Genomic DNA, 26,684 nt, shown 5'->3' on the forward strand with positions numbered 1-26,684 from the left:
GTAGCAGCGACAGACTATAACCACACCGTAGCAGCGAGCGACTGCAATTGCGACAGAGACTGCTCTGACCAGCTCTCTTTTAACAGGGGCAAGGATATTTTATGCCTCAGGCAGCGCCTGTGAATTGTCGTTCTAGCAAGTGAGCGATACATCGAGATTATATTTGCTCCAGCAGGGTGGTGAAAGCCTTACATGGGCCCGAAGTTTCCTTAATTCATCCTCACCGCCCATTTCGCAATAGAAAAGTTGGAAACATTAAGGAACGAATATTTGCAACAAACTTTAGAACTATTTTCAAGTCCACCAGAAGTTCAACCTTATACATATAATGGTGTAATATATGTATTACAGAAAAACAAAGTTCCCGTTACCTCTCATTGAGGTCACTGCAGACAATACGACGCCGCGGTATATGAATTCTTGCCAATACTGACATTGCTCGCTGTTCACTAAAGAATAATATAAAACTAATTACGGTCAGTTGAAATCCCCTCTCGTTCAATGTTCCGGATAGAGTACAGTCCTCTTATAGCAAAGATACTTGTGCAATTTACAGTAATAAAAACAATTGTGTGTTAAATCGTAATATCGCGTACAGCGTTCTTGTTGCACTCCTTCCAGTTTGGAAAATGTCGATCGAAAAATTGATGGTTTTAAAGAATTTCGGAGTAACTACTTGACTATATGAGACGTGTTAGACCTTACCTGCATCAGCAGTTACGAGAGAGAATTCAATGCTCATATTAAATACGACAGAAAACAAGCCTGCAGCCATATCCATTAGTTCAGAGATTTTTATATCCCAATAATATTGAAAAGAATCAATTATTTATATACACAACATGTGTTTTAAAATTTTAACTATGTCTGCTCGAACGTTTGTGAGAGTATCGCGGTAAAACTACTTCTGACACTTATGCGTCCCACACACCTTATGGCAGACGACGTTCATAGCGAGCTTGAAAAATCTTTGTAAAGAGTTTGTTGCATATTCCTGAGAGATCTATTAAAGTGTATACATCTCAGGCGAACAGCTGACTGTGGCATTCTTGGCAGCATTGAAGAAAGTCATAGAAAATGTTGGTTTGTCGTAGAGTTCATTTGTTTATATGCAGACAGACGGAGCGCCAGTCATCTTTGAGGGGGGAAAAAAGAGAACAGTTGTGCAGCTGAATTGGGAAAATAAATAAAAAGGTCCAGTATCCAGTTCGTCCTGATACCGCCTGAAGTAATTAATTTGCAGTGCGACAGGGGACATAAATACGGTCTTGAATTTTTTTGAAGCATTTCCCTTAGGAGTAATTTCATTGTTTACACAAGCCTTACCATCCTATTCCCTGTGAAGCTCACTGCCTTGCGCTCACCGTTTGCTCGCGGAGCCCGCTGACTGTGAAGCCCTTTGCGTGAGCATTGCTGCACGGTATGGGGTCGTTATGAGATGGGATTGACGGAAGACATCGAAAAGGATCGGAGAAGGGCAGCTCGTTCTGTATTACCGCGAAATACGCAAGAAGTGCCGGGTTATGATAACATGGCGTGGCAGTCATTGAGACAAAGGTATTTTATGGTCGCGGCGAGATCTTTTGACAATATTTCAATCACCAACTTTCTAGTGAGAATGCGAAAGTATTTTGTTGACTGCCACGTTGGAATATTACTGTATCTCGATGCTACCTATCAGAACCCCTCGGAGAGCATTAAAGATAAACACCAGTCCTAATTGTCCAATTGTAAAGTGACCTGTTTCCAAATTACATAAAAAAATAACCTCTATTTCAGTATACATATAATTCGAAAACGATGCTTTACTGATTAACATTGTTCTTATGTGAGAAACATAATATAAATGTGAAATTAATACTGTAACTAATCGTAAGAAATGTAGCACATGGTCAGGATGTACCAGTAAACCTATCAGTATAAAATTACTACAGCAAATTAAATAGAACATATAAATAAAGCATGTTAATTGAATCTCCGATATATGTTAGCACTAGTTGATTTGTTATAAACAAATCTAGAAATGTAATTGTTACCTGTAACATAAGTAGTCAGAAAATGTTACATTAACTCGTAACTAAGTTGAAAATAGGTTCACCTTGTTCAGCACTGAGATTGTAAATTTTTAGCAATGTGTAGCTCATATTCGGTTTAACTTTTAATTGTGATTTTACATGAAATTGTAATTTTCATTGTAGGTAATTGTTAACAAAAGTATAAATAGAGGTCAAGCAGGCGCCTTGAGGCACTCGGTTTTTGGCTGGGGTTGCGAGCAAATGTATTGTAGGCTGATTGTTGTGAACTCTGTGTCGTTTGATGTCAACTTCGGGTACATGTGATGTAACCGGTACAGTTCACCAGGCTCGGACACCAGACTCCTGGAAATATATTGGTATTAAAACTGCACTGTACTTTGGAATTTATTTGGGAGTCTTCCGGAATCCTTCTCATAGGCTGCACAGCGACGAAACATGAATCCAGGAATTTTACAAAACCCCGAAAACTAAACAACTCTCAGTGTTGGTAGAATTGACGTGAAAACAACAGCGCATCGACTGGGCATTTCACTCAAAACATTTGCAACGCGGAGGTGGGAAAATATAAACATCTCAACGTACACAGTGAGAGATGGCCATCGTAAGAGAAATCAGCGTTCGCGCGAGAGTTTTAGGTGTTCATTTTCCCGACGCCCTGTTCGATAGGGGGCGGTACAGTAGTAGTGCGGAAGTAGTCCGATGGACCTTCTGCTGGGCACGTACGTGTGAAGTGCAGGGTAGTACTGTAGACACAAGCGCGTTTGCACTGCGGTGGCGGCAGCCTCAGGTCTTAATAGGCAGGCATCGTCTAGCTGGCCCGTAGTCGCCGGGCGTTGACCCCTGGACTCTGCCATTGTGTACCTCCCGCTATTGTGTTCCCACGGCCCCACTTCTTAAGGCCACGTCACATTAGCCGTGTCAACGTCACATACCTCTCTCTCTCTCTCTCTCTCTCTCTCTCTCTCTCTCTAGCGCGCACTAACACACACACACACACACACACACACACACACAGAATGTCACCGGACACATTTTCCTCAGCCTTTCTGCTGCAGATACACTATGTGATCAAAATATCCGAACACCCCCAAAAACGTACGTTATTCATATTAGGTGCATTGTGCTGCCACCTACTGCCAGGTACTCCATATCAGCGACCTCAGTAGTCAGTAGTAGAGATGGGTCGAACTCGTTTATTCCAGTGAACTACTTCATTCATTTCACTCTTTGCCGTGAAGCGTTCAAATGAAGTAGTTCATTCGTGAAGTACGGAAGCCTGTCGAAGTTGCCCAGTTCGCCGCTCAGCCGCTGCTACGCTCGCTTCGCCTCGCTCGTACAATGAAGCTTCTTAATACTTCATAATTTTACCAACAGATGGCCGAACTATGCAGTAACGTGCACGCAACGTTTTACGCTCTTGCAGCGTCTGAGTTAACTTAAATAGAGCATGGTCGAAGGGGAGAAAGGAAAGATAAACAGAGAAGCCTGTCACATATAAAGAAGGTATTACATTTAATCTTGCTCGAAATTTTCTCATGAAGCGTCCAAAAAAGTCTTTATCTGCCAAATGAAATATTATTTGTTGTATTCATGAACTGAAAAATAGGGCTACCAACGAAATGCAGTCCAATTTTATGTTCCTTGTAAAATTTAATCCAAATTAGAATGAGTATGTTTACCACTGTCACAGTCTATATACCTACATTAAGTAATTATTCAGAATTTTTCCTGTAGATTTTATTTTTGTTGAGAATAATAACCCTCCAGATTCAAAACGTAAACTGTCACCTGTAGTCATTGGTACGATTTCAGGTAAAATCCCTCCTTCAGTGTTATTAACAAACCTTTTATTTTCATGTTGGCTGTGCGTGCTCACACAGCCAGCCCCTTCGTTTATATCTTTAATATTCATTTGTCTGCAAGCGCTGCCAACGGTAGGCTACCCGTAGACGCGAAGTATAACTGCTCAAATAGTCACAAGTAATGTCAGCACTGCACGTAGCAGCTGACGCTGCCTTCCCCTCGCCCCTCACCTCCCCAACCACTCGTAAACCTATCGTTCCCCACAAACACCGCGCGATTCGTCGACAGGCAGCGGAGGGAGGACTGAAGTGAAGGGAGGATGAGTGACGTAGCGCCGATGTAGTGGGAGAGGGAGAGGGGAAGAGAGTGAGTGAACTAGAAAAAAGTGTGGAGTGTGCTATCTGTGAAGAGTTTGAAGTATCAGTTCATTGAAATTGAGTGGTTAGTTCACACTTCACGGAAGTGAAGCGTTCATTTGAACGACTCATTCACGAGCTCCCCATCACTAGTCAGTAGACATCGTGAGAGAGCAGAATGGGGCGCTCCGCGGAACTCACGGTCTTCGAGCGTCGTACGCTGATTGGTTGTCACTTGCGTCATACATCTGTACGCGAGGTTTCCACTCTCCTAAACATCCCTACGTTCACTGTTTACGATATGACAGTGAAGTGGAAACGTGAAGGGACACGTACAGCACAAAAGCGCACATGGTCGAGCGCCTGCTCATAAGCCACATATCACGCCGGTAAACGCCAAACGATGCCTCACTTGGTGTACAAAGCGTAAACATTGGACGATTGAACAGGCGAAAAACGTTGTGTGGAGTGACTAATCACGGTACACAATGTGGCGATCTGATGGCAGGATGTGGCTATGGCGAATGCCCGGTGAACGTCATCTGCCAGCGTGTGTAGTGCCAACAGTAAAATTTGGATGCGGTGGTGTTATGGAGTCGTCGTGTTTTTCATGGAGGGGGTTGCACCCCTTGTTGTTTTGTGTGGCACTATAACATCACAGGCCTACATTGATGTTTTAAACATCTTCTTGCTTCCCCACTCTTGAAGAGCAATTCGGGGATGGCGATTGCATCTTTCAACACGATCGAGCACCTGTTCATAATGCACGGCCTGTGGCGGAGTACTTACATGAAAATAACATCCATGTAATGGACTGGCCTGCACAGAGTCCTGACCTGAATCCTATAGAACACCTTTGGGATGTTTTGGGACGTCGACTTGGTGCCAGACCTCACCGACCGACATCGATACCTTTCCTCACTGCAGCACTCCGTGAACAATGAGCTGCCATTCCCAAAGAAACCTTCCGGCGCCTTATTGAACGTAGGCCTGCGAGAGTGGAAGCTGTCATCAAGGCTAAGGACGGGCCAACATCATGTTAAATTCCAGCATTACAGATGGAGGGCGCCACGGACGAGTTAGTCATTTTCAGCCAGGTGTCCGGGTGCTTTTGTCCACATAGTGTACGTAGATGCACATCTACATCCGTATTCTGTAGTACACTGTGTAGGGCATGGTAAGGAGTACTTCACTTTGTACGAGCTATTAGGGCTTTTTCCTGTTTGGTGGAGGACGAGCTGGAAAGATAGTTTGGACGACTCTGTATGCCCTGATCACTGAATCAGGAATCTGAGATTGTGCTACAGAATCTAATAGCCCGGAACGCTTTATAATTGATAGGGGATTTGGTATGACCGTGCATTAAAAATAAAAATGTTTTCAAGCAGTGTGTCATATTTGTTGCAGTTTGTTTTGTGGATTTACCCTTTATTCCAGAGATCAGTAATGATTTATTACACTATTTATATATTAAAAAATTTAGATACAATTGTAACATTTTATGTACACTGTTAAAAGAACTGGGGAAAACGGGTGTAACACCGTACTGTGTATAGTTAAATTTTCCCCGAGACATTGGTATGGCGAATGCCCCGTGAACGTCTTCTGCCAGCGTGCATTGTGCCAACAGTAAAATTCAATCTGTATCCACGATAATGATGGAAACTGAAGAAATGAATTAAAATTTATGCCACGGCCGGGAGTCGAACCCGGGCTGTCTTGCGTGTGCGGTAATCATCATAGTAACAGTATTCTTCGTTGAGGTGCTGAACGGATTATTCTGGCGATAAACAGAAAAATGAAGGCTGGGGCATGACTGAAAAACAGCAGGAAATCAACATACGATGTTATGCTACAAGTGTATCACTTGATAAAGGTGGCAGTTCGGTAGTTTGTGAAGGACTTGGAACTTTTCAGTCGATATCATGATTACGCAGGACGAATACCTCGTGTGTAGGCATGGGTCTGCGCCTCTTTTGTACAGAATGATGCATCTTGAGTTGCAGAGTGTATACTACCACTACCTCTATTTCAGGAAACCTGTGACTTAACCGTCTTTTTCAACTCCTGATTAACTTGGTCTAATCTTGCCTCCGTTATGGCTATTGGAACAATACCTAGGGAGCTGGATTCTTCACTTAATACTTACATTTCTGGATTCCTCATTTTATACTGGATGCTGAAATTTTCTGGGGATAGCTAGTTTCAAGCGTTTTTCAGTTCTGTATTTTCAGCACCTCTGTGATACTCGCACTTGGTTCAGGCAAACCTGTGATCGTTCTTCGCGCGCTTCTTTTTACAGGTAGAGTATCTCCTGTTAAACCTGTCTACCTCTACATCAGTACTCCTCAAGTACAGGGCTATTACAAATGATTGAAGCGATTTCACAAATTCACTGTAGCTCCATTCATTGACATATGGTCACGACACACTACAGATACGTAGAAAAACTCATAAAGTTTTGTTCGGTTGAAGCCGCACTTCAGGTTTCTGCCGCCAGAGCGCTCGAGAGCGCAGTGAGACAAAATGGCGACAGGAGCCGAGAAAGCTTATGTCGTGCTTGAAATGCACTCACATCAGGCAGTCATAACAGTGCAACGACACTTCAGGACGAAGTTCAACAAAGATCCACCAACTGCTAACTCCATTCGGCGATGGTATGCGCAGTTTAAAGCTTCTGGATGCCTCTGTAAGGGGAAATCAACGGGTCGGCCTGCAGTGAGCGAAGAAACGGTTGAACGCGTGCGGGCAAGTTTCACGCGTAGCCCGCGGAAGTCGACGAATAAAGCAAGCAGGGAGCTAAACGTACCACAGCCGACGGTTTGGAAAATCTTATGGAAAAGGCTAAAGCAGAAGCCTTACCGTTTACAATTGCTACAAGCCCTGACACCCGATGACAATGTCAAACGCTTTGAATTTTCGGCGCGGTTGCAACAGCTCATGGAAGAGGATGCGTTCAGTGCGAAACTTGTTTTCAGTGATGAAGCAACATTTTTTCTTAATGGTGAAGTGAACAGACACAATGTGCGAATCTGGGCGATAGAGAATCCTCCCGCATTCGTGCAGCAAATTCGCAATTCACCAAAAGTTAACGTGTGTGCAATCTCACGGTTTAAAGTTTACGGCCCCTTTTTCTTCTGCGAAAAAAACGTTACAGGACACGTGTATCTGGACATGCTAGAAAATTGGCTCGTCCCACAACTGGAGACCGACAGCGCCGACTTCATCTTTCAACAGGATGGTGCTCCACCGCACTTCCATCATGATGTTCGGCATTTCTTAAACAGGAGATTGGAAAACCGATGGCTCGGTCTTGGTGGAGATCATGATCAGCAATTCGTGTCATGGCCTCCACGCTCTCCCGACCTAGCCCCATGCGATTTCTTTCTGTGGGGTTATGTGAAAGATATAGTGTTTAAACCACCTCTACCAAGAAACGTGCCAGAACTGCGAGCTCGCATCAACGATGCTTTCGAACTCATTGATGGGGACATGCTGCGCCGAGTGTGGGAGGAACTTGATTATCGGCTTGATGTCTGCCGAATCACTAAAGGGGCACATATCGAACATTTGTGAATGTCTAAAAAAACTTTTTGAGTTTTTGTATGTGTGTGCAAAGCATTGTGAAAATATCTCAAATAATAAAGTTATTGTAGAGCTGTGAAATCGCTTCAATCATTTGTAATAACCGTGTATGTGTAGCGGAGGGTATACTACTAACTACTATTGTATCTCATCTCGCCTATCCTGTACCCCTCGCGAATGGCGCGTGGAAAGATTCTCTATTGGTAAAGCGCCGTACTGGGGTGCCCCGTCCCGATACCAGTTGCGATGATAGGCTCCACCGGCTGCGGACTCTCTTACTTGCAATATGGATAATTATAAGTTTTCCTGTCCTAAGTGTCCCAGTGAGATAAGTGCCCTTCACTGCGTAAATGGCGATAAGGTGAGCCGGTTTCCCTTCGATATGAATAGGCGCCGTGTTCTTCCTTCGGACGTATTAGAAAATCCATACATATTATAAAAGTGTGTGTGTGTGTGTGTGTGTGTGTGTGTGTGTGTTTTTCCCACATCGTCTAAACCACTGGACGGATTTCAGCTAAACTTAGAACACACAGCAACAATTGCTGTGGGGATAAGAACCACCTACCTGTAATATATAAGGAGATATGGCGTCATAAACAACGAGATGCGTGAAAAATTGGCGCGTCATGCATGAAGTTCTAATACGTTTGTTCTCTACTACTAAGACGCTCCTATAGTCCAGTCAAAGTAAGGAAATCCCTGGACCTGCCAGCGCTTTCGGCAGCTTTCAACTGCAAAGCGCGAGCGGCTGTGGGCGAAAACGCCGGCCGGTGTGGCCGAGCGGTTTTATTCGCTTCAGTCTGGAACCGCGTGACCGCTACAGTCACAGGTTCGAATCCTGTCTCGGGTATGGATGTGTGCGATGTCCTTAGGTTAGTTAGGTCTAAGTAGTTCTAAGTTCTAGGGGACTAATGACCTCAGATGTTAAGTCCCGTAGTGCTCAGAGCTATTTGAACCATTTGCACTAAAATTCGGAGCTATCTAGTGACAGAGGGTTGCAAATATGAGGAAATTAAGAATAAAGATGGGCAACCTTCGTTTTATAAATAAAGCTTTAACAGTTTTGATATAAAAAAAATCGGAGGAATTTCTTTTCAGCACGCTGTCGTAATAAACTCACTAGACTAATTGAACTGGTGAGTTCGCAAAAGAGTCATGTTCACTTTCTTTCAACTTACGTTTACCGGGGTTAACTGATCTCTGTAACTGTAAGCATCGTTTGATGTAACAAGGGGACATAGCCGAGCGGTCTAGGGCGCTGCGGTTATCCATTGTGCGGCTGGTCCCGGCGGAGGTTCGAGTCCTCCCTCGGGCATGGGTGTGTGTGATTGTCCTTCGGATAATTTAGGTTAAGTAGTGTGTAAGCTTAGGGACTGACGACGTTAGCAGTCAAGTCCCGTAAGATTTCACACACATTTGAACATTTTGAACAAGGGGACATGTCCCAAAAACAGAAACGCTCGTTAGATGTGTATTGAGTTAGAGAAGGGGCCATGTCCAGCTAAACATGCGTATAGTGAAAGAAAGTAAAGGAAGTTCTACAGTACGTACCTGACGACCAGAAACCATTTTATAGCAGTAGATGCCAGTGACCAGCGATGGATGGACTAAATAAAGGTGAAGCGTATCCACCATTGTTTGTTTTGCTATATTCTGATTGTGGCTGTGTGTTGGGTGCATCACAAATAAACCTGTATGTTGATACTCTTTTATTGCTGTAATGAATATGAACAATATAAACTTGGGTGACACAATTCTTTCGCTGCAAACATAACGGTAGTTGGCTCATAAACATCATCAGGTTCAAAAAAAGGGCCATCTCCAGTACATTCAGAATGGATTACTGATCACACTCAGTGGCTAAAGTACGATGCAATGACGTTTACTGTTTCACCCTGGGGCAAATTCCTACGTAGCAACTCCACTACCCAATGCTTATTCCCGTTACGTAGTAAAACAGTTTTTTGTGTCTCCTGAAAAAAAAAAAATAGTTTTACTCTTTTACAACCCACCGATTCAATTATATACATATACATCGATACTCCGCAAACCAACGTGCGGTGCGTGGCGGAGGGTACCCTGTACCACTACTTCTCCATTCCTTTCCTGTTCCATTCGCAAATAGAGCGAAGGAAAAACGACTGCCTATATTCCTCCGTGTGAGCCCTAATTTCTTATATCTTACTGTAATGGTTCTTACGCGCTATGTATGTTGGAGGCAGTACAATCGTTCGGCATTCGTATTCAGATGCCGGTTCTCTAAACTTTCTAAATAATGTCTCTCGGAAAGAACGTCGTGTTCCCTCCAGGAATTCCCATGTGAGACTGGAAGCATCTCCCCAGCACTTTCGTGCTGTTCGAACCTACCGGTAACAAATCTAGATGCCCGCCTCTGAATTACTTCGATGTCTTCCTTCAATGCGATCTACTACGGATCCCAACCACTCCAGCAATACCCAAGAATTGGTCGCACCAGCGTTGTATTTGCGGTCTCCTTTACAGATGAACCACTCTTTCCTAATATTCCCACAGCAAACCAAATTCAGTCATTCGCCTTCGCTAGCGCAGTTCTCACACGCTCTTTCCACATCATATCGCTTTGCAGCGTTATGGCCAGACATTTAAACGACTTGACTGTGTCAAGCAGAACACTAGTATTACTGTATCCCAACATTACAGTTTCATCTTCCTGCTCATCCGCAATAACTTACATGTTTCCACATTCATCACACCAACTGTAAATTTTGTCCAAGTCTTGTGTCTTCCTACTGTCACTCAACGTCGACGCCTTACCGTGCACCACGACGTCACCAGCAAACCACTTCAGATTGATGCCCGTACTGTTGGCCAAATCATTACGTACACTACGATACGTCGTGCAGACGGCAAAAAATTCTGGTAATGCCTGACTTCTCCAACACTCCTCTTTACTGTTAAAGAGAACGAGACCACCCTAGCCAACAGTACACAGGTAGCCAATGTATTTGACAATCATTCCTTAAGTGCAGGAGAAACAAACTTGGTGAGAACAGTTCAAAAGAAAAAGCTAGGCAGTACATGGAAGAGCGTGTTTTAAAAAAAGTTAGGCAGATTAATTTTCACCTAACAACCTCTTGTGAAATAAGTAAAATTATTAAATCTCTGAAGTATAAATGTTGTGTTGGAGTAGATGACATCTCTAATAAGATATTAAAACAATGTGGAGCGCTTACAGCTGATGGTCTGAGTCACATACGTAATGCGTCACTAACTCAAGGTATTTTCCCAGACAGGTTAAAATATGCCACTGTCAGGCCTCTCTACACAAAGGGGAACACCACAGACGTCAATAATTACCGGCCAGTATCCTTGCTTACAGCATTCTCAAAAATCTTCGAGAAAGTGAGGTACTCAAGAGTGGTTAGCGATCTCAACAGTAATGGGATACTTACAAGGGAACCTCCCCACCGCACCCCCCCTCAGATTTAGTTATAAGTTGGCACTGTGGATAGGCCTTGTAAAACTGAACACAGATCAATAGAGAAAACAGGAAGAAGTTGTGTGGAACTACGAAAAAATAAGCAAAATGTACAAACTGAGTAGTCCATGGGCAACATAGGCAATATCAAGGAATAAGTGAGCATAAGTGTGCCGTGGTCTTGTGGTTAGCGTGCGCAGCTGCTGAGCGAAAGGTCCTTGGTTCAAGCCTTCCCTCGAGCGAAAAGTTTAATTACTATTTTCGCAAAGTTATGATCTGTCCATTCGTTCATTGACGTCTCTGTTCACTGTAATAAGTTTAGTGTCTGTGTTTTGCGACCGCACCGCACAACCGTGTGATTAGTAGACAAAAGGACGTGCCTCTCCCATGGGAACCTAAAACATTTGATCGGAAGGTCATAGGTCAACCGATTCCTCCACAGGAAAACACGTCTGATATATTCTATACGACACTGGTGACGGCATGAGCGTCACATGACAGGAATATGTTGTCGACCCACCTAACTTGCACACTTGGCGAATGGGTAAAAAGATTCCTCTGGCTTCCCCGATTTAGGTTCTTTTGTGGATGTGATAATCACTTCCAAAAAAAGTAATGAAAACATAAGAGTGTGTCACATAAACTGCAACAAATGAATGCAACAGTTTCACAGTCGCACAGTTTTCTCTGTGCTCTGTCAAAACATATGTTTTTAACGTTTTCAAATTTTTCCGTGTGTAGACCGTCAAATCCTGCATATGTCCAAGCAAATCTGAACATGTCCTGGAATTTTGGAGAGCGATGTTGATTATGTGTGAGTGCCTGAACTTTGATAATTGTCTGAAAATAAAAAATTAAAATTTTTACTCGAGGGAAGACTTGAACCAAGGACCTCTCGTTCTACAGCTGCTCACGCTAACCACGGTACCACGGCGCTACTGAGCTTACAACCTCCTTGATGTTGCCTATGTTGCCCATGGACTACTCAGTTTGTATATTTTGCTTATTTTTTCATAGTTCCACACAACTTCTTCCTGTTTTCTCGACTGATCTGTGTTCAGTTTGTCAAGGCCTATCCACTGTGCCAACTTATAACTAAATCTGAAGGGGGTGCGATGGGGAGGTTCCCTTGTTAGTAAATCACAGTTCAGATTTCAAAAATGCTGTTCCACTGAGACGGCAAAATACAGTTTCACTGTCCACATAATAGAGCCTTTAAATAGTAAAATGTCACCAATAGGAATTTTCTGTGACTTGTCCAAAGCATTTGATTGTGTGAACCAAGACATTGTTACAGAAATTACAATTATATGGTATAAATGGAATAGCATACGAGTGGTTTAAGTCATACCTACAGAACAGGAAGCAAAAAGTATGCTTATATGGGTCAAGTGATTTAAATAAGTTTGCTGCTTCATCTAACTGGGGTGAAATTGCATTAGGTGTTCCACAGGGTTCAATCATGTGTCCCCTTCTGTTCTTGATATATGTGAACGACCTCCCTTCCTATCTGAAACAGGAAGCTGAACTCACACTTTTGCTGACGATACAAGCATCATTATTAATCCGGTAAAAGAAAGTCCAGTTGAAAATGATACAAATAAGGTCTTCAGAAAAGTCATTAATTGCTTTTCTGCAAATGGGCTTGCTCTAAACTTTGGAAAAAAAAAACACAGTACATCCAATTTTCTGCTGCAAAAAGTACAGTTCCTTCAATAAATACAACACATCAACAGAAGTCAATAGACAGGGTAGAGCATACTAAGTTTTTGGGTGTACATATACAGGGTGTTACAAAAAGGTACGGCCAAACTTTCAAAAAACATTCCTCACACACAAAGAAAGAAAATATGTTATGTGGACATGTGTCCGGAAACGCTTACTTTCCATGTTGGAGCTCTTCAAATCACATTAATCACGGAATGGAAACACACACCAACAGAACGTACCACCGTGACTTCAAACACCTTGTTACAGGAAATGTTCGAAATGCCCTCCGTTAGCGAGGATACATGCATCCACCCTCCGTCGCATGGAATCCCTGATGAGCTGATGCAGCCCTGGAGAATGGCGTATTGTATCACAGCCGTCCACAATACGAGCACGAAGAGTCTCTACATTTGGTACCGGGGTTGCGTAGACAAGAGCTTTCAAATGCCCCCAAAAATGAAAGTCAAGAGGGTTGAGGTCAGGAGAGCGTGGAGGTCTTGGAATTGGTCCGCCTCCACCAATCCATCGGTCACCGAATCTGTTGTTGAGAAGCGTACGAACACTTCAACTGAAATGTGCAGGAGCTCCATTGCGCATGAACCACATGTTGTGTCGTACTTGTAAAGGCACATGTTCTAGCAGCACAGGTAGAGTATCACGTATGAAATCATGATAACGTGCTCCATTGAGCGTAGGTGGACGAAACTAAAATGAGCTCTAACATGGAAATTAAGCGTTTCCGGACACATGTCCACATAACATCTTTTCTTTATTTGTGTGTGAGGAATGTTTCCTGAAAGTTTGGCCGTACCTTTTTGTAACACCCTGTAGATGGGAATCTTAATTGGAAAATTCATATTTTGGATCTCCTAAAGCGACTAGGTTCAGCAAATTTTGCGATCAGAATAATTGCCAATTTTGAGGATATAGAAATTAGTAAGCTAACATACTTTCACTCTCTGATGTAATACGGAATAATATTTTGGAGTAACTCAACATTTAGACAAAAAGTATTCACTGCTCAAAAGAAAGTGGTTAGAATAATGTGTCGTACATCTTGTAGGCATCTTTTTAAAAGATTGGAAATTCTTACAACAGCCTCACATCACAATACATCTACTCACTAATGAAATTTGTTCTCAACAACATGGATCAGTTTAAAAACAACAGTGATATTCATGATTACAGTACCAGAAAAAAGAAAGACTTACACTATTCTTTGCTCAACCTATCTTTGGCACAGAAAGGGGTAAAATATGCTGCTATTAAAATTTTCGACAAATTACCAGATGAAATAAGGTGTCAGACAGACAGCAGTAATAGTTTCAAAAATAAATTGATAACTCCGGATATACCATAGATGAATTCTTAAATAGGAATAAATAAATCTATAAATATAGTATATGCATTTTGTGCCATTTAAGGGAATGGGGTAAACAATAGAAATATTAATCTTTAACTCTTTATTGTAATACAACATTTTTGTTTCATATGTGCATTTCTTGTGCACGTGACACGTTCCACATCATAACAGCTACCGTACCGTGCGATTGATCAATGGAAGACTCGACTAACTAACTAACTAACTAACTAACTACTAGCTGCAAACTGCTTGTAAGAAATCCCGTCATCCACGAGCGCGAAGTAAATGTTATGACCTCGTTGCCAATCAGGGACGAAGACATCGTAGTTCACACTGTGTGGGCGATTGATGTTATGGTGAAGCTTGATGTACCGCAGTGGATGGAACTTAGCGCTGCAGTTCCCTCCCGCACTTCGCTCTCTCCCGCCGACCACCTGTTGCTTCGCAGCTCAGCGCTCTGGGTCACGGAACCTGTTGTGACGTCACGTGGTCCCTCTCTCCTGATTGGCTGGTCACCGTCGCGCCACACGGCCTTGCAGCTGTCCGCCTCAGAGCGCGCTGTGGGCGGAAAGCGTGAACCTCGCTCGCGTAGCTCCACGCAAACCTGTGTGTCTAGCGAAGCATTATAGCGCACTTCGAAAATCAGTTTTATTTATTTTATTCACGGCGGTAATTTTTGGCAACTGTAGTATACAGAAATATATTTGCAACTGACGACTGAATTTTATTCTGAAAATCAACATTTGCCGGTGGTCCAGTACTACTCGCTGGCAACGAGACGTATGTACAGTTAGCAGTGCATCAACTGTTCAGTTTAAAATCGTCAACCGTTTCGATTCGAATACAACAATAACACGGTGACGTTAGAACAGCCGTTTCGAGCATAATTTCCACAACTGAAGTAGCAACAAACAAGAAATTGCACTTCCTAGGCGCCACAGTAAACAAACACAAATCTTCGAACATGGCTGACGTTTTGCAGCAACCGTATACACAAATTTGAAAAATACGTAAAAATCTGCCAACCGGTTGCATAGGTTTTCTATATACCTTGACCAGGTTTCGGCACCTCTAAGGGTGACTTCATCAGAAGGTAAGGTAATTACCTGTGTTTAGGATCTTCTTTCTGATGTCTTTGTACTTTGAGACAGCCTTTGATACATGGGCGGGTCAAGGTATATAGAAAACCTATGCAACCGGTTGTCAGATTTTTGCATACTTTTCAAATTTGTGTATACGGTTGCTGCAAACGTCAGCCATGTTCTTAACCGCCCATGTATCAAAGGCTGTCTCAAAGTACAAAGACATCAGAAAGAAGATCCTAAACACAGGTAATTACCTTACCTTCTGATGAAGTCACCCTTAGAGGTGACGAAACCTGGTCAAGGTATATAGAAAACCTATGCAACGGGTTGGCAGATTTTTACATATTAAAAAAAACACAACTCTACATTCCCAGATGTACAATATGACATAGGTAACAATAAAATTTTAAATATCATATCCAGAAAATTGTTTTGTATTCTTAATGTATTCTTAAGTTTTCGTATCCCAATCAGTAAAAACGTTACCCTTAATACGATCACTTTGTCTATCAGTCCGGCTATTAAGAAAATATTTTCTCTGGAAGTGGTAGAGGTGCGAAGCTGAAATCTGTCGTATACTGAGGTCTGCCGTCCCTTGGGGGCTGAGAAATATTTAAGCTTCTAAGCCAATGCACTCAAAAGATACGGTCATTTATGTCATATATTTTGATACTCGCAAATTCTTACCTAGAATCATGAAATTTGCCAAGAAGCAAGGTTTCGCTGTGCAACTAAAGGAAAAAATCAGAAAAATTTCTAATTACATCTCACGAAAATATTTTTGTCATTATTGTCTGTTTGTCTGTCTAGGTCAAGTATCGATATCGATAACAGGTAAAAATCGTCGTGGTTGTCGATTCCCTTGATGGATGAACTGTCTGTACACATAATTAAGTTTGTACAGATCCCTTAGTGAGCTAGTCCTACTCACAAATGGCGAATTTTTAATTAATTTTTTTCCAGTTACATATGTGCAGTGGTACAGTATCATAGTGCTTTGATACTGTGGCACGGGTATTTGAATGTGTGCCACTGCTGTAGACTCGTGCCTACAAACAAAAAAATTAAGTTGCCTAACTTCTTTGGGATGATAACCGAAACTTTGACACCGGTGATACGTAAACCTATATTAAAATTAAGTGATCGTAAGCTGCCTTACGCCCTAGGTGCAATGAGGCAGCACATCGGCCATGGTTTGTACTTACGCTGTTGAGATGGGTCCATACATTGCAGTCCCAATATAAGCACACAGATTTGTCAGTGATAAGGGATTCATCCCGTACTTCGGTGATATTACGACGGCCAGGAAAAAGTAATGCCTCGTTTTTTTTAATATATTTTCGTCTTACAAGAAAACTGTAAATATAGAATAACAACTGCAACATTCACCATTAATTTATCACTTTTCGCTATAATTACCATCTTTGTCCACAGTTTTTTTTCACCTTGAAACAAGAGCATGTATACCTGTGCGGTAAAAAATTACGGCGCTATTTTCTCAGCCATTGGCCCACAGAATATTATCGTGGTTGGAACTGCATGATGGGTAGGAGAAGGCTTCTCAGTCACTTTCTGTGGTTTCACCCGTGCAAAAGTGACTGGTCTGTGTTCTCGCGTCTGTGCCCGTGCAAAAGAACATCGCCTGCCTTAATTTTTGGTGGGTGAACTCGCTGAGGACGTGCTTTCAACTTCTTGAGGATTCTCGCGTATAGGTAGGAGGTTATTGTCCACCATGTCGCCAAAATATTCGATCTTTCACGCTTTGAGTAGCACTGGTTTCGGACTAAAACCAGAATTTTATTTATGTTTTTTTTTAAAGTGCCAGTGCCTTTCACACGAAAACACCCGTACTATTGTGAGAGAGACGTATAATGATGCATTGAGGTGCTTTATTCCTAGAAGTGCACCTTAGCAGTTACAGAGTTCAAAGGAACAATTGTCACGGAGATGGTGCTATGCGAGGAGATAGTGACAAGCATTTTTTCATTATAGTTGATCATACTGGGGAGATCATTGTCAGTAAAAGTATAACCAAAGCAATGGAAAATCCAGGATGGAATGTAACAATATTGTGAAAAGGGAAGTTGCTTCTTACCATATGGCGGAGATGCTGTGTCGCAGATAGGCACAACAAAGAGGCTGCCGCAAATATAGCTTTCCGCCAATACGGCCTTCGTCACAATTAAAAACACACACGAGACTGCAGTCTCAGACAACTGAGGTCACTGATATTCTCGGTGTACTAACAAATTTCGGTTGATAGTCCATATTATGATTTTTTTGTGAGTGGGTTTTGGTGTGTTAAGGAAAATGCTTTCGGGAAGTGGAGGAATATTGCATCTGCCTGACTGATGTACCCCATTCCGTATACATTTCTGAAATTTACCTATGTCGGCCCGAAACGGCCGGTAGAAGTATGCGACCATTATTATTAATTTAACTGACTGGATTTTAGAAAAGCCTGAGTAGCCGCAAACAGGCGCTATTTGTTTTTCTGTTGCATCTATTCCAACTGACGTGTTTCGGGCTCTGTCCATCATCAGTTTTCCTGGTGTAAACAATATAAGAAGTAATTAGTTATGTATTTTAAAACACCAAGAGTTAACAAGAAAGCGCAAAATCCATTTAAATGTCAGAACCAATACATGCTATTTCACAGCAAAATAACTTTGACAGCTTGTGCATTACTGATACATTCACGAACCATCAAGTGTTACGTATAATTTAAACGTGGAGAATGGGAACATTGGTCGCGAGGAGGACTAGGAGAAACTGCTGTCTCAGTGCACTCGCACTTGCTGGGTAAACCACGCGGTGCAAGAGGGCACCACCTTACGGCACTGTAAAAGTACATGTTGTGTCCCTGCACATAGGCGGATTGAAACACTAACTGCAGTAGTCCAAAATACAAGGAGGACATCACAAAAACGGTCGCAAGTTCGGATCCTGCCTCGGGCATGGATGTGTGTGATGTCCTTAGGTTAGTTAGGTTTAAGTAGTTCTACGTTCTAGGCGACTGATGACCTCAGAAGTTAAGTCCCATAGTGCTCAGAGCCATTTGAACCATTTGAACCATTTGAACCATTTGAACATTACAAAATTGTAGAAAAAATATTTTGTCTTGGAAAGACATGACTTGTCAAAGATTACAAAAGAATTTGTTTAGATTTGCAATTACACTTCTTGACTATTCGTCAAACATAAAACCTTAAGATAATTGTCTCATCCTTTGGTTTTTATTATTGCTATGAAGTTGCATGTATTGGTTCCGACACTTCTATTTTGTGCTTTCTTGTTAACATTTAGTGTTTTACAAAATGTGTAATTAATTGTTATAGTGTTTACACCAGGAAATCTAATGATGGGCAGAGCCCGAAACATACCATTTGGAATAAATGCAAAAAAAACTAATACCTGTTTGTTTGCGACTACCCAGCTTTTCTAAAATCCAATCTATTATATTCCTGAAATTGTCAGTAGGGGAGCGATCTACAGTGTATCGTAATTTAAGAAAAATTTGCAAGCCAAGAGCGCAAAAAAATGCATTTTATTGGATGACCCGCTTCAACAGAGCTGTGCTGCCATCATAGGATCTTGTGCTTCAAAACGAAAGACCCGATGTTGGCAGCATAGCTCTGTCGAAAACGGTCATCCAATAAAATGCATTTTTTTGCGATCTTGCCTTGTAAAATTCCCTTCAGTTACCATAGCTCATTCCGCTGGAGCTAGCAATACACCACCTAAGCTAGACCATCCAGGTAGCTATCACTGGAAATAAATTTTGCATGTCTGCACTTCTCGCTTTTATGCTGGTTTGAATTATGTTGGGGACAGTTCCTATGGGGTGTCCGAATGTCTCGATTTAGGAGCGAAGTCGACGTTGTAACCTATCCCAAAGGTCCAGAATGAGATTTTCACTCTGCAGCGGAGTGTGCGCTGATATGAAACTTCTTGGCAGATTAAAACTGCGTTCCCGACCGAGACTCGAACTCGGGACCTTTGCCTTTCGCGGGCAAGTGCTCCACCATCTGAGCTACCGAAGCACGACTCACGCCCGGTACTCACAGCTTTACTTCTGCCAGTATTTCGTCTCCTACCTTCCAAACTTTCGCAGGAGAGCTTCTGTAAAGTTTGGAAGGTAGGAGACGAGATACTGGCAGAAGATGTGAGTCGTGCTTGGGTAGCTCAGTTGGTAGAGCACTTGCCCGCGAAAGGCAAAGGTCCCGAGTTCGAGTCTCGGTCGGGCACACAGTTTTAATCTGCCAGGAAGTTTCATATCCCAAAGGTGTTCCATTCGTTTCAAGTCGCGACTCTGGGCAGGCCAGTCCATTTCGAGAATGTTGCTGTCCACAAACCACCGACTCCAGAGGTGTTGGTGTATGAGAGGCTGCAGTGTCACGCTGAAAGGATCAGTCATCGTCTCCAAACTGTTCCTCTTCTGTACACTGTACAAACAGTACACAATGCTATAAATTGTGTTCATATTCTTCTGCAATTTAGCAGTTTCTTAAATGCAGTATCAGGACCATATCCTAAACACCAAAAACAGATGTATACTGTGACACCACCACCACCACCACCACCACCACCACCACCACCAGCGGCGTCAGTTATTGTGATCGCTTCTCAGTTTTGGTTATCAATAACTTGATACCAGTGTCTGAGTTTAATGTGTACAGCACCGAAGATGATCACTATGTGATCGAAAATCGATTCTGCTATCAATAAAACATGAATAGTACGACCAGCGCTGACCTTCCTTTTAATATGACATATATGGTCGTGGTGCACACACCGCTCCATGGAGTCGCCAATCAACAGAATTTACACCAAAAATTGTTTGAGTGGGGTTCGAACTGTCGTCTTACGGACCTCGAACGCTAACCGCTTGACCGCCATGAACTGCAACGTCCTCCACCTTCGCACACATACATCAGTTACATAACAGACGCGTGAAACTTCTCTTGCGATGTTCTCGGAACTGCCGGAGTAGTGCACCTTGCCACTGGCACATTATGTTGTTTTAATGGCCTACTAAAGGTCTGCAAAGTTTGAAGTAAATCCGTGATCCCAACGTCGTGGCCTGCCGTTGCCAGTTGACATCCAATGACTGGGCCGCGTTCTCTGAGCCCTCCTGACCGAGCCACTCTGCTGTTCCTGCTGCTCCACTCACAACACAACACTCGGCGTCTCGTTTTGCGCTGGGGAATCCGTCTCTCGTGGCATCCAGTGGTCAGTATCGTTTTACATAGCGCTGCCCGGATTCTGCGAGGGTCGTTCAGTAAGTAATGCCCCACATTTTTTTTTTTAAAGCCGCTAATATAGATAGAGATACGTCCTTTTTGCAGCTTCACCTTTGATGTTTCTTTTGTGCGCCGGTTAAGTTTCGAACCGTTCTGACAGATGTCAGAGCCGTAGTACAGCGTCAAAATGGCGTCTACGTACGACTCACGCTACAAGCAGCGTGCTGTGATTAAATTCTTGCGTGCAGAAAAAGAAACAGTGGTGAACATCCATAAACGTTTGTGTGCAGTTGATAGGAGTACAGTTGGGTAGGAAATGAAGAAACAGAGCACCACGATCAGCCACGCTCGGGATGTCCTCTCACAGCCACTGTTCCAGACGTGCTGAACCGTGCGGATGCCCGACCGGCGCATCACAACTCGACAAGCGACTCTACAGTAGTCTGTCAGCATTGGAAGTGCGTCTGCAATGATCGAGATTCGGATATTCAAAGAGGCACACGATGGGTTCCACGAATGCTCACAGCAGCCCACAAGATTCAAAGAAAGGCCATTTCATGAGAATTGTTGGAGCTTAAAGATTCCGTACAGGGAACAAACTTTGAAGACGACGAGAGCGTCAGTCATGCAGTGAAAACATGGCTACGCCAACAGGACAAGAGCTTTTACTGGCAGCGAATGCATCCTCTTCCAAAATGTTGGCGTAAGGCCGTAGAATGTGATGGAGAGTACGTAGGAATTCTGACTCTTAACAATAAATATGTTCTGAGAAAAAAAAAGTGAGGCATTACTTAGCGAACGACGCTCGTACTTTTAATCAGGTACTGTGTTCCTTAGCATTCTACAACACATGATCATCAACGATATTGGACGGTAGTTTAGTGGTTCGCTTTCTTGCTTTACATGTGAAAATCGGATCCCGCTAAGCAGGGATTGTACGAAGGATGATGGATGACTAAACCCAAAGCGTCGGTTTGTTACAAATTTTGCAGTGCTCACGTGTGATCTGGCGTGCGCTATGTTTGCTTTTTGCCGACTGCTCCACGCAGTTCTTTTGTTTAGAGGAATGTACAGTTAGGTAGAAAGTAAAGGTAAGGTGAGTGTAGACGACGGTGACGTGTGTGTTGCAGCTGCAGGCGGACGAGGACCTGGCGCAGGCGCAGCGCTCCAACTCTGACTCCCTGCGCGAGTTCTCCGAGCCGGCCTCGCTGGAGGACGCGGGCCTCCGGGAGCGCGTGCTGCTCGCCTCCAGCCCCGGCGCCGCCGCGCTGCCGCTGCCCGACTACCGCAAGGTCTGTATCTATTCTATTCTACTCATCTGTTCTACTCCTACTCATCTGTTCTACTCCCACTCGTCTGTTCTGCTCCCACTCGTCTGTTCTGCTCCCACTCGTCTGTTCTGCTCCCACTCGTCTGTTCTGCTCCCACTCGTCTGTTCTGCTCCCACTCGTCTGTTCTGCTCCCACTCGTCTGTTCTGCTCCCACTCGTCTGTTCTGCTCCCACTCGTCTGTTCTGCTCCCACTCGTCTGTTCTGCTCTCACACCTCCATTCTACTTGCCCACAGAGTGTACATCTACATGAATACTGTACAAATTGTACTTAAATGCCCGGCAGAGGGTTCATTGAGCCACCTTCACAATAATTAAATGTTACTCCAGTCTCGAAGCAGAAGGTTCATCGAACCACCTTCACAATAATTCATCGTTATTCTTATGTCGAACAACCCACGGAAAAAGCGGACATGTTTCCGTGCGAGCTCTGACTTCCCTTATTTTATCGTGATGATCTTTTCTCCCTATGTAGGTCGGCGTCATCAAAATATTTTCGCATTCGGAGGAGAAAGTTTGTGATTGAAATTTCGCGAGAAGGTTCGCCCCATTGAAAAACGCCTTTGTTTTAATGATGTCCACCCCAAATCCTGTATCATTTCAATGACACCCTCTCCCCTATTTCGCGATAGTAGAAAACGTGCTGCTCTTCTTTCAAGTTTCTCCATGTACTTCGTTGATCCTACCTGGTAAGGATCCCACACCGCGCAACAGTACTCCAAAACAGGACGGTCAAGCGAAGTGTAGGCAGTCTCTTTAGTAGATCTGTTGCATCTTCTTAGTGTTCTGCCAGTAAAACGCAATCGTTGGTTTGCCTTCCCGACAACTTTTTCTGTGTGTTCAGTGCAGTTTAAGTTGTTCGTAATTGTAATTCCTAGGTACACTTACGGCCTTACCGAAGTTTAACGGATTCCTTTTAGTACGCATATGGATGACATCACACTTCCCATTATTTAGGGTTTATTGCCAATTTGCATACCCGTTTTGAAATTTGTATTGATGTTCTGATGGCTTTACTAGACGATAAACTACAGCATCATGTGAAAACCTAAAACGGCTGCTCAGATCGTCTGCTAAATCGTTTATATAGATAAGGAACAGCAGAAGGTCAATAGCACTACCGTGGTGAACGCCAGAAATCACTTCTGTTTTACTTGATGACTTCCCGTCGGTTACAACGAACTGTGACCTATCTGACTGCAAATCACGAATCCAGTCACATAACTGAGACGATATTCCATAAACACGCAATTTCACTACAAGCTTCTTGTGTGCTACAGTGTCAAAAACCTTCTGGAAATCTGGAAATGCAGAATCAATACGAAATTGCTTGTGAATAGCACTCAATTCGTTCGAGTAAAGAGCTAGTTGTGTTCCACAAAAATGTTTTCTAAATCCGTGAACAGAATGGTCTATTGACACAATGTTCGAACGCAATGCATGTTCCAAAATACTGCTGTATATCGACGTTAATGATATGGCCTGTAATTTCGTGGATTACTCCTGCAACGTTTCTTGAATACTGGTGCGACCTGTGCAACTTTACAGTCTTTGGGTTCGGATCTTTCGTCGGCCGAGCTGTTTTACGAGGGTTGGAACTTCAATAGTTGCAACTATTGATTTACAGCTCGTACAAAATAGATACGTGTTTCAAAGTTTTACTCAGCTTCAAAGTAGTCACCAGCGTTGTGTATAACCCGTTGCCAGCGATGTGGAAGTCATAGGATACTCTTAGCAGTACTAGTTGTGTTGACAGTTCCAGCGGCGCGGTCTATTGCCCTGCGAATTTGTAGCAGTTCTGAGGCGAATGCCGTGAAGTGTTTCCTTCAGTTTAGAAATAGAGTTAACCTCAACAAGGGCTTAAGTCAGGGGAGTACAGGAGGTGGTATAGCACTTAGGAGCCCCATGAGTCAAACAAATCAGTAACGGGTTGCACTGTACGTGCTTGAGCATTGTCCTGCAAAGTGATGGTCAGGTCCTGCAGAAAGTGTCATCACTTTCACCACATAGTTCACCACATCACACGCAATTCTTGAAGTAGTCCTGCCAAGCACTAATTTTATTGAGTTTATTAATGTAAACTATTACGTTGGCACGTTTATAGAGTTTAGTGTAATGTTTTTCCTGTTTCTTCCCTTTTATATTTATTAATTTTTCAACTTTAGCCTTTGAAATTGCATTAACACCACACTGTGAAACATGACATTTACTGTGTGTTTGATAAAGATTGTACATGTCTTTGTAACTTCTTTGGCGACGATAGTCTGATGATGGTCTTGTAAGCCGAAAACTGGTTAACGGAATGAGTTAATCCTGTAGAACGTAAGCAATACGGTGCTTTCCATTTGTTATAATGTTGTTATATCAAGAAGTGAGGGAAGAATCAGGAACAAGTTTAGTCTGTCAAATTAATAAAATAATAAAACTTCATTTTAAATTACGTATTATTTTAACACTCAAACACTGGTTCGCAATAACCGTTACATTTCCACAGTAATGCAATTTTCTGCCTCTCTCATCAGCTGCAAAACCAGAGCTACTCGCTACAACTAGCTGTGTAAGACGTAGCTATATATAACGTATGTAAATGTTTGGTTGGCAGGCTATTGTGTGTGTTTTTCGCTGTCTCTGTTAACGCACAACATACAACCAATATGTCCCACTAAAGTAACATCGTACCACTTCGTGCATGTAAAATTCTACTCAGTCTTTTTTAACGAGAAAAACCCTGGCGATATCTTAGACACTGTAGCCGGAGTATGAAAAGTTCGATGAGCACTGTTTTCCGTTTGTCATGGCTCCATCTACACATTGCAAAACTGAAGTTGCAGATATCAACCGAAACGGCGGAGAAAAAATGCCAGACGACTTTTTGATTGGGGAGAGAGATTTTGTAAGGTGTGTGTGTGTGTGTGTGTGTGTGTGTGTGTGTGTGTGTGTGTGTGTGTGTGTGTGTCTGTGTGTGTGTCTGTCTGTCTGTCTGTCTGTCTGTGTGTGTCTGTCTTTACGCGCCTGCATTGCACGTGGGTTCACCTTGAAATTCTGGTTGTACACAGACCAAATTCAGTGTCTTGTCCAGCCGCAGTTTGACTAAGACCGCACCGACGCGGATGATGCTGGTCAAGAAGGAACGCCATCGAACGCAGATGACAATGTACAGGCAATCTGGGGGCGGGGGGAGACGAGTTTTCCAACAAAGATTCACACAGCGATTCTCGGATGGCTCCGTGACCAAGGAGCGCGTTTCTGTCGTCCAGGAGTTTGGCAATGTTCTGACCGCTGTTTTCGGAAACTTTGGCACCATGTTGGAAAAACAGTGTCAAGTATCTGTGTCACTTTGAAGTGCAGTTCAGCATTAAATAAGGTACTTGGCTTGCCATATTAATGTCTAACTTAATTTCTGAAGTCGCCTCGTATATGAGAAATGTCTCGTTGTTGGGAATTCCATCCAGGCAAGATCTGTTCTGGGTGCACATTTACTTGAGATTTACACCGAATTGAAAAATTTTTGGAATTGAAGGTACTCATCTCTTTTAGTAAAACACGAATATGCAGAAGAAAACTTCTGTTTCACCGACATCTGCACAATTTTGTGGAAAGAGGATTGAGTATGCGGATTCCGTCTTTGCTTTTTTTAGTGGTGTATCTAATTTCCCCTGGAAAACGTCATATTCTTTCATTAAACTATGCCGTAGAACGCTTCAACATAACGGTTGTTAGAGGTATAATTCTGTTGTTATAAACAGTAGTGATCAGTGCTCTTGAACAATCAGACACGATTGTTACCTGCACGAGAGAAATCTGGCTTAACGTGATCTAAGAGAGGGTCTAATTACACGGAAAATTCTGTATGAAATCTGATAGCAACGCCATTAGGGTACAGTGCGTTCATTGAGAAACAGAGAGACTACTGCTAGATTTTGGGATCCGTACCACGTCGGACTGAAGGAAGACATCGAAGCAGTTCCGAGCGGTCTGCTACACTTGTTACTGGTTGGTTCGAAAAACACGTAAGTGTTACGGAAATGCTTCGGGAACTCAAATGGAAATCCCTGGAGGGAATGCGACGTTCTTTTCGAGAAACGCTATTGAGAAAATTTATGGAACTGGGATCTGAAAGCTGACTGCCACACGATTCTACTGTCGCCAAAATCCATTGCTCGTAAGGACCACGAAGACAAGATATGAGAAATTACGGCTCATACGGAGGCATGTAGACAGTCGTTTTTCCCTTGCTCTGTTTGCAAGTGGAACAGGAAAAGAAATGCTCAGTAGTAGTACAGGGCACCCTCCGCTACGCACATTACGGTGGCTTGCAGAATATCGATGTAGATGTAGAAGAGCGGGGGGGGGGGGGGGGGGGGAGGGAGGGGGGAGAGAGAGAGAGAGAGAGAGAGAGAGAGAGAGAGAGAGAGACGTCCAGTGGATAATGAACCTTAGGTCAGAATGAAGGAACTACGCGTGTAAGTTTTGCCGGTCGCCTATCGTTGCTGTAATTAATGGACGCGCCTGTTACTCCGCTACCCGGCCGCCAATAGCGCTAAAGCGGTTGCCTATACTGGAGGCGCTGGCGTTCGCGGATAGCTGTTGAGGATTCCTGCGGTTTAGAAATGCGTTGACAGACGAAGATACACTGGCTGTTTTCACAGGGGTGCGTGAGTGCTTACTGTACTTGTGTACCGAAAGATTCTCTCAGTGTGAAGGAGACTATCTACAA

The 26,684-nt window shown here is 43.2% G+C and overlaps 1 protein-coding gene across 1 annotated transcript in view; it reads left to right on the plus strand.

Moving 5' to 3' along the window:
- Nucleotides 1-26,684, plus strand: part of LOC126428423 (angiotensin-converting enzyme-related protein-like) — a 279,896-nt gene that overhangs the window by 125,270 nt on the left and 127,942 nt on the right. The window contains exon 2 of the mRNA XM_050090350.1: nucleotides 21,769-21,930. Within this exon, the coding sequence (XP_049946307.1) occupies nucleotides 21,769-21,930 (162 nt within the window). The remainder of the gene's footprint in view (nucleotides 1-21,768; nucleotides 21,931-26,684) is intronic.

This window comes from Schistocerca serialis, chromosome 12, assembly GCF_023864345.2.
Source record: "Schistocerca serialis cubense isolate TAMUIC-IGC-003099 chromosome 12, iqSchSeri2.2, whole genome shotgun sequence".
NCBI classification, from domain to species: Eukaryota; Metazoa; Arthropoda; class Insecta; order Orthoptera; family Acrididae; genus Schistocerca; species Schistocerca serialis.